The sequence below is a fragment of the Lepisosteus oculatus genome, chromosome 7 (assembly GCF_040954835.1).
Source record: "Lepisosteus oculatus isolate fLepOcu1 chromosome 7, fLepOcu1.hap2, whole genome shotgun sequence".
NCBI classification, from domain to species: domain Eukaryota; kingdom Metazoa; phylum Chordata; class Actinopteri; order Semionotiformes; family Lepisosteidae; genus Lepisosteus; species Lepisosteus oculatus.
In genome coordinates this window covers 26,534,555-26,547,175 of record NC_090702.1, presented here as the reverse complement: position 1 = coordinate 26,547,175, position 12,621 = coordinate 26,534,555, and the positions used below count along the sequence as shown (strand labels likewise).

The 12,621-nt window shown below is 39.0% G+C and overlaps 1 protein-coding gene across 6 annotated transcripts in view; it reads right to left on the bottom strand.

Annotated features, from left to right (window-relative positions):
• Positions 1–12,621, bottom strand: part of LOC102691813 (coiled-coil domain-containing protein 91) — a 156,367-nt gene that overhangs the window by 40,160 nt on the left and 103,586 nt on the right. For all 6 annotated transcript variants that reach the window (XM_015352944.2, XM_015352945.2, XM_069192356.1 and 3 more), the window contains 2 exons: positions 11,540–11,608; positions 10,333–10,509 (listed from right to left, as the gene is read on the bottom strand). In XM_015352944.2, coding sequence (XP_015208430.2) covers positions 10,333–10,509; positions 11,540–11,608 — 246 coding nt within the window. The remainder of the gene's footprint in view (positions 1–10,332; positions 10,510–11,539; positions 11,609–12,621) is intronic.

Here is a 12,621-nt window from a genome sequence, read left to right as displayed (position 1 = left end):
CCCCACAAGAGCATTCACCTCTTATTTTTATTCTTTGTGTTTTATCTATTAATCAAATTCATGCATTATCACTAAAGCTTACCACGTAAAATTTATTTTATTTTTTTAGGATATAGTTGTTCTGAAGATCTAAATAAAGCATGTTATATGATCTGTTTATATCTATGCTCTGCTCCTGTTTATTCAAAGAACTCTATAATTAGTAAAGTAAGAGCTTCCTTTTATGCAGTAAAATCTAAATTAATTCTGACTACCTCTAGAATCCTATTGCCATACAAATGATCTTCTGCTTTATTTCTAATTATTGTTTGAATAACCTTTCATTTAATAAAAGTAAGACTTATTGGTTTAATTTTATCACCCTTTTATGCTTGGATGCTACATTAGCAATTTTCCAGTCAATGCATATTACCCCCTGTATTGTATCACAGAGATCTGAATGACTGTTGTTAACTATCTATGAATAACATCTTGTTTCAGCAAGTACAACAGTTTGAATACCACCTAACCCTGAGGATCTCTTCATCTCAAGAGCTCTTAATGCCTGAAACACTTCTTCCTCTTCTGTGGTAATATATACTGTATATACGAGTAGTGGACAAATAAATGTATGCGCCAATGTTAAGTCACTTAATAGGGTGTTGGGACATCATGTGAAACCAGAACAGTGCCATGGTACTGGATTCTACTATCCACTGGAAATCTACAGGAATGATGCAGCAACTCTCTGCACAAGAAAGTCAATTAACTCAGGCTTGGTTGATGGAGGTAGAAACCACTATCTCAGGCATAATTTTAGAAAAAGTGCTTATTTTGATTCAGGTCTGGTGACTGAGAAGGCCATAACTTAAAGATAACACCAGTTTGGATGAGGATTTTGTCATCCTGGAAGAGATGAGTATAGAGTTATCCAAAAACATCTGCGGCTGTAACTGCAACTAAAGGTGTTGTTACGAAATATCAAGGGCACGGGACTGAATATGTAAGCAATCTGTTATGCCGAAGCGAACCAGAGCTTGCAGCCCTTGGTCTCCACAGTCAAATACCTCCCGGTGCCGTGACAACTCATTTGGGTTAGCAGTCCCAGCCACCTGCTCTCACTTTACAGTAAATTATCTCAATAGCTCCAGTTTACTTAAATCCTGATATGCCTAGAGTCCAGCACTCTGTCATGGAGCTTCTTACCTCGTTAGAGAAGTACTCTCAGCACAACCAGTCTGCCCGAAGAAAAGTGCCTGGTTCAGCCCTTCAGAATCTCCCTAAATCAGAACTGCACTGCCAGCCAGATTCCCTTCTGCCCCCTGTTCTCTACCAGGTGCAGTTACTGGTTCTCCAGTCCTGCTAGGCTGTGCAGCTCCCCTGCTCTGCCCTGGCTGTGCCAAGTCCTTTCAGCCCAGCTGCACAGAGCATGTCCTGCTTCATCTGTCTTTGTCTGCACAGAGCATCCCCAAGATCTCACCTCTGCAGTGCCTCACGGGGACCAAGCAAGTGGATTCCTCAGCCTGTCCCACAGACGTCTTATAACAAATTCAACAAAAACTCTTACCCTTAAATCATCAGTGTGAGCAATCTGGTTTTCAATAAATTATTCAGTTTAAAAAATGAAATTCTATGATTTGTTGATTTGACAAAATAGTACACCACAGGAAGGCATTTTGTAAGTACATTTTTCATCTGTAATTTACTTAATCAGTTTGAGAAAGCTTGAATCGGGTTTTCATATTTTCTATTTTAATAAAATTAGTTTATGTGACAAATACGCAGCCTACCTACTTAGCTACGTTGATACAGCGCGTGCTAATGCTTGAGCGTTCATACTCCTCTCGAGCTTTCAGAGACACAGCTTAGTGCCACATTCGCCAAGAGAACAAATGATCGAAAATGAATACCTCGCAAAAATCAAGTATTATGTCATGGCTGAAAGGGATAGAGGCCAAGAGTACTGACGCCAGCTCCGACAGATCACGCACACCTGTTGAGAACGAGGAGGATTATACATCGGTCACCGACACTAGCTCTGCTTATTTTGTTATAGTTTATTAAGTCTTTAAGTTAAAAAAGTCTTCCACAATGATCATTTAAAGGACTGTATAGGCACTGCAAATATTTACTTTGGATTTCATACCATTTGTCATTTGTTCGCTGGCTTTTCTAAAAATTGTGGTATGCTTAGCATGGTGGAAAATGTTAAGTGAATATAACCCTAAGTGTTCTGCCTAAAAGCTGACAGGGATCATTTTTGAAACTTTGCAAATTCAGAAAAACAATTCCACTGTAACTTCCAAGAGCCAAAAAGTTTTCTTTATGCTAATTATTAAATTTTCGTCAGAATTCCACAGAACTCAAACAAGTTCTACTCACTCAAAAGACTCACTAGTTTTAGTGACAGCTGTATTTCCGCTTTGCCAAAACAAGAAAGAAATAAGACAATATATATTTTTAGGTGAAGGCTGGAAGTTCTTTGAAATTACATACTGTAACTGTTCTGTAGGGAAGAGGTTGAAAAAGGGTCAAAAAGGAGTATCTAATACTGAAGAGGGCAGTATGAATGTATGGTCAAGGTTTTAATTAAAGATTCTGGAGGGTTGTGGTGTTGAATGATTTTTTTTCATGCTGCCATGATAAGGCACAGTGGCATAAGATTTCACATTTCAGCTCAATGTCTAATTTTTGTATGTCTAAGCTACTTCCTGTTCAACGTCAATCTAAGGAGATGCATCAATACAGAGTCAGACACCAAAATACCTGGTGCAGCTAAATATTTTTTAACTTGAAAAATGCCTGTTTTTTTAAGGCTACCTGGAAAGATAATTGGAACAACCTTCCAAGAAGAAAATATATTAAAAAAACAAATTTCTAAAAGCAGGGGGATACTTCCATGAAATTACTGGTTGAATTCAATATTTACAGGAAACAGTGATATTTTTGGCATACAAAGTTACAAATTGTGGTCTTTATTTTTCTGCAATTATGAAAAGAATTAAAAAAATTGATTTTCTGCCCTCTTTTATTAAATGTTTGATTTCAGATTACACAAACACTTATTCTTGAGAAATCATTCTTAGCAGTTTTCTGTCCCCGATGTAGAAAAAGAGAATTGTTAGGGATTCCCCTCCTATTCTAACATACAAGATGTTGTCCAGATTATCCCAAAGCATTGCAGTCGGGAGGTTTCATCTCTCTTATGTCTTTTTAACTGGGCTAAAATGTGTGCTGTGGTATCTTTTTAGTACAGTGTGGCTTTCTTTACTTCAGTGTGGCAAAGGGGAAGGATTTACTGTTACTCCCAGACAGACGTTCACAGCTTGTGCTTGGTGGACTCAGTGCAGACTTTTGGCAAGGCTGAAATATTGTCACTGGCATGGCATCAAACCCACGAGACTCACATCCAACACTACCTACATAAACCCCTAGGATATTAGGATGATAAATCTCCAACATTTAGTGGTAGAACAAAAAATATTGGCCTTGCTGGGGATATTAATTTGAATACATTTAGAGAGAGAATGCATTCTGGGGGTTTTCATTCAACTATATCAATATTGAACAAAACAGAGGAGAACTGCAGGATGATTTACTATTAGAGCATTAGTTACAATATGACAGGGAAGGCTTTGTCATGCTCAACAGGGTAACATTAGAATTCCTTGGCAAAAACTCAGCATCTTTGATTGAAATGGCCTCAAGCCTCAACCTGTGTTGTGTCAGATCTCATGGAATCTGACCAGATATAATATGCCCTAGGTTTGCACTACATATTTTCATTAAAAATTTAAACTTTTGTTTTCTGTAAACACAATATATATTAAATATAAGCAGATATACATCGATCCATTTTCTAGCCGCTTTATCCAATACAGGGGAGCCAGAGCCTGTCCTGGTAAGTAACAGGGGCAAGGCAGGGAACACCCTAGAAGGAACACCACTCCATAACAGGGCACACACAGACACATACACGCACATTCTCACAGCAGGGCCAGTTTTCTCAGAGGCCAATTAACCTACAAGCATGTGTCTGGATTGTGGGAGGAACCAGAACACCCAGAGGAACGCAGGAAGAAAACATCTAAAAGTCCAAGCAAGATACAGCAGCACCCAAGACATTTTTAAACCAGGGCCTCAGTTTTACAAGGTAGCGATGTTAATAACTGTACCACTGTCCCATCCCCGATAAACAAAGAATGAAAATCAAAACAAAAGGAATGAATACTGTCCAAAATTGTGTACAATAAAAAATGAGTGCGAATCATTTTTTCATTTAAATGAATTAAATTGGATGAAAGAGCCTGCTTAAAAATGAGGTATCTTGGCAACAATATTTAGCACAATGCTAAAGACACCAACAAACAGAGCTATGGTTTATTGTATAGAATCATCCAGAACACCTGGGAGAAGATGGTGAATACAGCTGTCAAAGCCAGCTTGGGACAGGTCCAGCACCAGGGAAAACCTGTGCAGTGGCATTTGTTTCTATCTCAGAATCTAGGTTCAAATCTATGTGGATTTGACCAGCATCACCTTATAATAATAATTGCTTACACTTATATAGCGCTTTTCTGGACACTCCACTCAAAGCGCTTTACAGGTAATGACAGGGACTCCCCTCCACCACCAATGTGCGGCATCCACCTGGATGATGCAACGGCAGCCATAGTGCGCCAGAACGCTCACCACACATCAGCTATCAGTGGGGAGGAGAGCAGAGTAATGAAGCCAATTCATAGATGGGGATTATTAGGAGGCCATGATTGGTAAGGGCCAATGGGAAATTTGGCCAGGACACCGGGGTTACACCCCTACTCTTTTCGAGAAACCCCCTGGGATTTTTAATGACCACAGAGAGTCAGGACCTTGGTTTTACGTCTCATCCGAAGGATGGTGCCTGTTTACAGTACAGTGTCCCCATCACCATACTGGGGCATTACTGGGGACCCACATGGACTGCAGGGTGAGCGCCCCCTGCTGGCCCCACTAACACCTCTTCCAGCAGCAACCTTAGTTTTCCCAGTAGGTCTCCCATCCAGGTACTGACCAGGCTTACACCTGCTTAGTTTCAGTGGGTTGCCAGTTGTGAGTTGCAGGGTGATATGGCTGCTACCTGAGGTACCGGACAGGTGAAGATAAAGAAGCAGTAAAACAGAAATTGTGAGTGCTCCTTAGTTTCCACTCATGTTCTCTGGTTCTTGCTTTTTTTTCATTCAAAAAAAGGTCTATTGGATACACTGTATGTTTCTGAGGATTTTTTACCACACTATTTTAACTACTTTTATGTTTTTGAGCATTATACACCATCACAAAAACATTTAATTTTTAGCAGCAGATCCTCGCAATTTTAGATCAAGCTGGGTTAAACTTTTTGCCTATCAGTCATTGGACCATGAGCAGGTTCCCAAACTTTGTGGAGAAGCAGTGAAATGAGCCTTCATTTTTCAAAGCACTCACATGTGAACAAGTCTCTCCTGAGAACAAACCAGACTAATGAAAACCTGCATGCACTGCTCAGAGGTGGTTGCCTCCTCACTGGAGCCCAGTGTCCAGCATTATCAGGGCAGTGCTGCAATTATTTTTATACTGTATATAGCAGAATGTTAAATATTAAATTAATATTAATAAGTAAATACATGGATGAACCTCTGTAGTGTACAGCTAGTAAACACATGAATCCTGACACAGGGAGAGAAAACAAAACCAGTTTTACCAGTCACTTGACTTCCAAATACTAACAATCTCCAGGATATTCAGAAAGTTTCTTGCCATAGAAATGGCAATTTAGTTTTTTGTGTATATTTACTCTAAAATATTAAATTTTAAGGCCACTATGTACTGTACATTTTTTATCATTTTCATCTAAAATATTTTCAGTTACATTTGTTTTTGCTGCACCTTTTTTCTTCTTAGTAGTTTATATAAGTTAATAATAGTTAATAATAAATAATAATAAGTTTTATAATCATTTGGCTTCACCAAAGTGGTTGAAGTGCTTTCTCATGTAGCACCTCTTTCAGCTTAACTTTTCTGATTGCATTGTCTCCTTGCAGTGGTACTGGGGGTACACCTTTAAGAATCATTGATGTGTAAAGGGGTACAAACCAAAAACTTGTTATGCTGTAATTATTTTCAGAAATTTAATTTAAATGTTATCTATTACCTAATTGCATTTTAGGAGCCATAGCTTTTTGTTTATGCACAATACGTAAGGCTAGAATATGGCATAACAGCGGTGTACATCAGCTCACGACAATTATGGTTTAACAGGTATATTTATATATACCTGCTTATGAGTATATAAAGCAAAATACCACAAACTCTGAATACGGTACAACTACTGTATGCATCTTGTGTGAGTACTGGATTCAACCTTTCTTTTGATTAAAGAAAAAGCCTCTATATAGTACAGACTTGTATCAGATACAGTACATTGCAAACTTTAGGACACGACCAACAAAGTCATTCAAATCATAACTCTAAATATTTTTTTTTGTTTTTTACATGTTTAGATTTGTTAAAATATGACCACTGTGTATAATTATCTATACTCAATTACTGATACTTCTGTGTACTGAATGTAACTAAGAAAACAATCATTCTGTTAGTGTTATACAGTATTTTTACATAATGTATCTCATTTGGAGTTGTGTGTCATCATAGTATTTAACAAAACTGTCACTGGTACAGTATGCATACAGTATGATTTGCCCCCTTATGTTTGTTTATCTTAGGTGCTTTTAGGGTCTTTAACACTTCTACCTATTCTAATTGTTTGATCTAAGTTAAGATTTCTAGTGACCAAGGTTGTGCAGTCAGTAGGAGAGTAAATGTAGGAGCCCACTTCAGCAGCATTTTCAGCTTGCGGATCTACTTAACTCGACTTTCTTCAGTTTCTGTAGTAAAGGCATACAGTAGCTTGGTTAACAAAGAGTTACCCTATGTAGAAGCGCATCCTGGGTTATGCTGTAGCTTTTCAGTTTCTTTCGGGATAGTGTTAGATGTGCCTTGTGTGTAGACCTGTTATCAGAGTAATGGCTTGTATGTGACTCTGTGTTGTGCTGTGAAATAAAATAAACATTAAATAACAAAAACAATCCCTGTGGTCTCCTAATCCCCTAAATTATCACAGCCCCAGTTCTTGTGTGTCTCAAAGAAAAGGATAAGAAAATAAATTACAAGAAAGCAAACTAGACAAATTGCAGTAGCAAGAGAGCAAGTGGAGAGGGAAGGTAGTGATTTCCCTTAATCTACTTTCCTATCTGCTATATTATAAACTTTGTTGCAGTACAGTAGCACTGCATTTATAACAGGCAACAAGATGTAAAAGGTAAAGAAAAGTTATTATTTCATTCTCTAATAAGAATAAAAAACAAACTGTTCTACAGGGTAAGCAACAATATCATAGCAGTGATCACATTTGTGTGCAGATGAAATAACCTGAGTTACCGTCTAGGGAGAAAAAGTTTTTAAAATTTCCAGTACTCATTTACATTTAAATTACTACCAATAATTACTAACACTATTCCTGAAATAGTTAACAAAAATATTATACCTGAAGAACCCTTCACAGCTGAAACACTGTTTCTTTTCCTAACCTTTTAGCTTGGAATGAACCTTTACCTGTTTCTTTGCAGTCTATACTGTACATGCTGATGCAGCTACCTGCTCGAACCTCTAACATAAATACAGTATTACTATGGAAATGTTTATTTCAAGAGCTGCAGAACCATACGCTATTTTCCCATAAGGTATTAATTTCCTTATTCCAAATCCTTAAGGTACCTAACCCTCATGAATACTGAGGTTTTACTGTAAATACTGTATATACTGTATTTCTACTTCCAATATATAATGTGTACTGGTATAGGCAATGTAGAAGTACATATGTAGATATGTCTAAGATTTTCTACAGTTTGCTGTACCAAAAACAAAAAACTGAACAACAAGAAATATTTGGGCAATGTAGTGAGATGGCTTTGTGAGAAATCACTATCTTGATTTAAACCACAGGCCCAGTGGTGTGGCCCCGAGCCAAAATGGCTGCCTATTAATTGGGAAAACCTGCAGAACGAGGCACAGCTGGTCTGAATGAGTAATTGGCACTCAGAAGGAGTGAAATTCCACTTGAGGAAAATGAGCTGATAGGATAGGCTCCTTGTGGAACTAACCACTCCTCTGGGCTAATTAAGAGGCTTATAAGACTGGTTTGGAGGAAAGGGTTTCAGTCTGTGTAAAGGCTCCAGCCTGGAAGGAGGGAAAGTGAGAGTTCCAGAGGGAGAACTCCTGCAGTAACAGATACAGGCCCATGGGCCAGAGGGGAGTAAGAAGACACAGATAGTGTATATAGTGAGGGGTCCTGAATACTCCTACTACCTTAACATCACATGGAAGGTCTCAGAGTGAGTGAGAGAGAAGGAAACCGCAAACCTGGCTGCTGTTGTGGTAGGGTCTAAAGTCTCTGTGATGGAGAGGCACTGCTGACTAATGGGTGAGGTCTAGTGATGATAAGTGAGTGATGACTTGTGATTTAAGAGATTGTGAACTGGGCTTCATGGGGTAAATTGTGATGGGGAAAAATCCTCGTGGAGATTGGAAGAGGTATGCACAGCCTTCCCTGAGAGGGGACCAATGAGTAAGATTTCAGATATCAGAGGGGATCCGAAAGAACAGCACTGATCACTTAAACGCAAACAAGTAAGATGGCATACTGGTGGTGTTGATATCGTGATGCCAGGGTTTGCAATAATTAGCTTCTTTGACAATTCTAAGCGCAGAGAGATCATAACAGTGCCTAGTACCAGTTAGTTCTGTTATATTCGTAGAGTACTGGCCCACACTGCAAGAAGGCCAAATCACTGACAGCTCTCCAGATTGAGAGGAAAAGACTGGAAATGTTGGTCACATCAGTGAGCAAACAAACTATGAAAATAATTTGTTAAAACTGCCTACATTACAATTATCCCTCAAACACTGGTTTACCCCACTCATAAAACTTGACAACATAATGAAAGGTTTGTGTAAGTTCGTTCCCCTAATGTCATAACCAAAGCCATAAAATCTACTCTGTAAATAAGCCATAAATGATGACTGTCACTCTAGCCTTGAAAGATACTGTACAGCCACCTTAAAGAAACAAAAACCTCACTTGGTTTCAGCTGTGCGGTTATTTTTGTTGTGGTGATTTTGGAGAAAATGCGGTTTTGTCAAAACTTGAAATTTACCTTTCATAAATCAAAGTCAAAATCAAAACAACACATGGTGGCAAGCATAGAATTACAGCTGGAGAATATAATGTCTTAAAAAACTGGACACAAGATTTAAAAGACTCAAATACATGATGGTTGACAAAAAACAAACAAGGATTAGATTCGCGTGGTGCACAGTGGGCAGATCTACAATTTGCCATTTGTTTTTGTTTTTTCCCCCAAACAGTGCATTTGGCTTTTTCCTCTTCAGTGATGCGCAGATAAAGGACTAATAGCAGAAGCATAAGCTTTATATGTACTGTACAGTCCTTGGCAATGCATTGTGTTCAGTATGTTGAATACTGCTACAATTATCAGGTATTTCACAGTAAACAACGCAGCACAGGGCTGCAGTGGTACTGTAAGTATTGCTGCCTCGCAGCACTGAACTCTGGGATCAATTCCTGGGGTGCTTTTGGTGTGGAGTATGTATGTTCCTCTGTGTGCTCCAATTCCCTCCCACAATCCAAACACATACTGGATGGTTTATTGGCTTCTAGATAAACTGGCCGAGGTGTTTCTAGCCAGGATAGGTTCTGGCTCCCCCACAACCCTGTACTAGATAAAGCAGTTAGAAAATGTATGGATGGATATCAAAGTGGTGTTTGGCTTCAATGCTTAAGTTCAATGAATGCTGACAGAACAGATTTTCCAAGCAGTACATTTTGTTTTTGCTTTTTAAAGAAGGAATGACAAAACTCAAAAGATAAAACATTTTTACATCTAGTTTTGTGACATTACACAATCTCCTGCCAGATTTAATGAACTGTTGAGTTAGCGACAGGGACAACTGCTAGTCTGAAACAAAGAAAGCCTTATTTTATGTTTGGAGTTGGAGGTGCCCTGTGGATTCCAGAGTATGCATGTGTGTGTAGGCGGTAAACCTAGCCCCTACTATAAACACCCTAGGTCATTTCCGTCAATGTCAGACAGGGTCTGTGAGGATGCTAGATTCCCGACATGATACTTTATAAGTTTGTCTGGAAAAGCCAAAGAAAAAAAAAACTGCTGGGTCATACCTTGATCTGAAACACGACTAAAATAAAAGCAGCAGAGAAGTGTCTCTGGAAAGGCTCAGGAGATTGCCCGAGATGTCTACCTTGCTCTGTTTCCTCTCCTCTCTCAGAGCCTCCTGTATGGCTTGGGCCAGCATCTCCCTGTCCCTGGCGCGCTGCTCCTCCCAGACGGCCCTCTCCGCTGCGAGCTCCTCGGCCGCCCTCCGGTGCTCCTGCTGCACTGCATCCAGCACGGCCTCTTTCACGCGCTCCTTCTCCGCCTGCAAGAGAGACGGTTTTCGCCCCGTTTTACACGTGGGACCCTTGTGGTCACGGGGGGGGGGGGGATCGAGTTTCAGGCGGCACCCTGGCAGTTCGCATAGAAATAACGTCTCTTCTGCAGGTTTTTTTCAAATCTACTTTATTATTGAATTTCCAAACATGGATGGATGTTTGCCCGTTATGCCTTCCGGCATGTAGGAGCAGCAACATCCTCTTGCTGTTTCCGGAACATTCTTTTTTTTTTACAGGACAGGGTTGTTAGCCAACCTCCAACATGGAGGACCTTGTGCCCGACGTGGGACACAAATCCACTGCCCTGAGATTATGAGTCTGATGCTCTACCAACAGAGCTAGTCGAGGCCATCATTTCCAAACACAAGGTTCACAAAAAGTAAAAGAGAGCAAACATCAACAGTAGAAACAACAATACTGTAGCGATACAGTCACACATTTTTTCCAAATTGAATCCTAGTTTAATCCAAATTAATATACTGTAGAATATTGTGTATATTTACATTTACTATTTTAAGAAATTATTGCAAATTGAATTTGTACCCAAGCAAACTGTATTTCTAGCAGCCGTGGAAATTCCATCCCAAGGTTGGATTGTTTGAGGAGTTATCACTTCTAGCAGTTGTATATTCGAAGTCTGCAATATATGGAAATGTGAGTATCCATTATTTATCTGGCACAATGTCTGGGCTTATCCAGAGTTGTGGAACTGCTTTTTTTACAGCTGTAAAACTAGCAAAAACCAGTCCTTTCTGAATTAAAGTAAAATCAACCAAATGGTCATCCTTCAACAAAGCTCAAGCAAGGATCTGGTTTGTAATGTATATACCAGTTGGGTCCAGAGGCTGTGGATGCAGTGTGTTTTTATTTTTGATACTTTCTACTGTAAATTTATTTTTACTTATTTATATATTTATATTTTATATAGTACTCAGTAATACAGATTGGACTGGAAAGGCTACAAGCCACAGAGATGGACCCATTTCTATGAAAATTAAAAAAGATAGGAAACTGTACCTGAATTGCTGCTTCTATTGCCTCTTGTGCCTTCTGTTTCTCCTCTTCTAAACATTTCTCTAACACTTGCTGTAATTACACAAACATCTGTAATATCAATTCTTAAATATAAACGAACCATGAGATTTATATTTAAATCAAGATGGGAATACCAAAAATGAAAGTGGAATATCTTTTTGTTTATTTAAATAATAAATTGATGAATGGTACTTAATTGTGATACCAAATGTATGGGATTTTCATTTAAGTGCAGAAATTGGAAGCTTGTGCAGCTCTTCACCAGTGCTGATTCAACTATAAATTATTTTAACTTCCTGCAGTTACTGCTAGGAGAGTCTGTACCAGGGGTATCCAGTAGTGGTCCTGGAGGGTCAGTGTCTCTGCAAGTTTTCATTCCAAACAAGCCCTTTTGGAGCTATACCAGCCTGATACTGGTTTAACTGGACAAATTTAGAAGCTCTTCCTAGCTCTTCAGGTGCTGCTGCTTTAAAGCTAGAAAATCAAGAGACACACAGGTGTCGTAGGAACATGACTGAACACCCCTGAAATGGATACAATACAAAATGTCTTGGAAAACATATACAGTACTGTAATACAGCTCAAAAACAAAGCTACGAAACTGTAACATTTAGAGTAGTCGATCAGAATTTCAGAAAACCCCAAAACATGAAATATGCTAAATTCCTACATCATAAGGCCTTAATATACTGTCCACAGCAAATTCAAGGTAAACTATGAGCACATACAGGGAAGAAGAAATGGAAAAGACATACAAAATATTGACTGGATCTCCACTAGTGGTAAAAGTCAGAATACAATGTCAGAAGGCTGGCCTGGTGTCAGTTACACGGTGAACTTCTTCAGAAGATTTGAATCACACATACTGTAATATTCACCAAGGTTTTCAAATTGTTTTAGATTAAGTGTTCTGTTACATATCAAATTGTGAGCTTGCACAATTTGAAAGTAGATTTTATAGTCTTACTGAGTACAATGGAGCGATTTTTAATTCAATATAGTCTTCACTAGGCATCCCATTCAGGGAGAGGGAGTCACATGCTTTCTCGTCTGCCACTGAGACC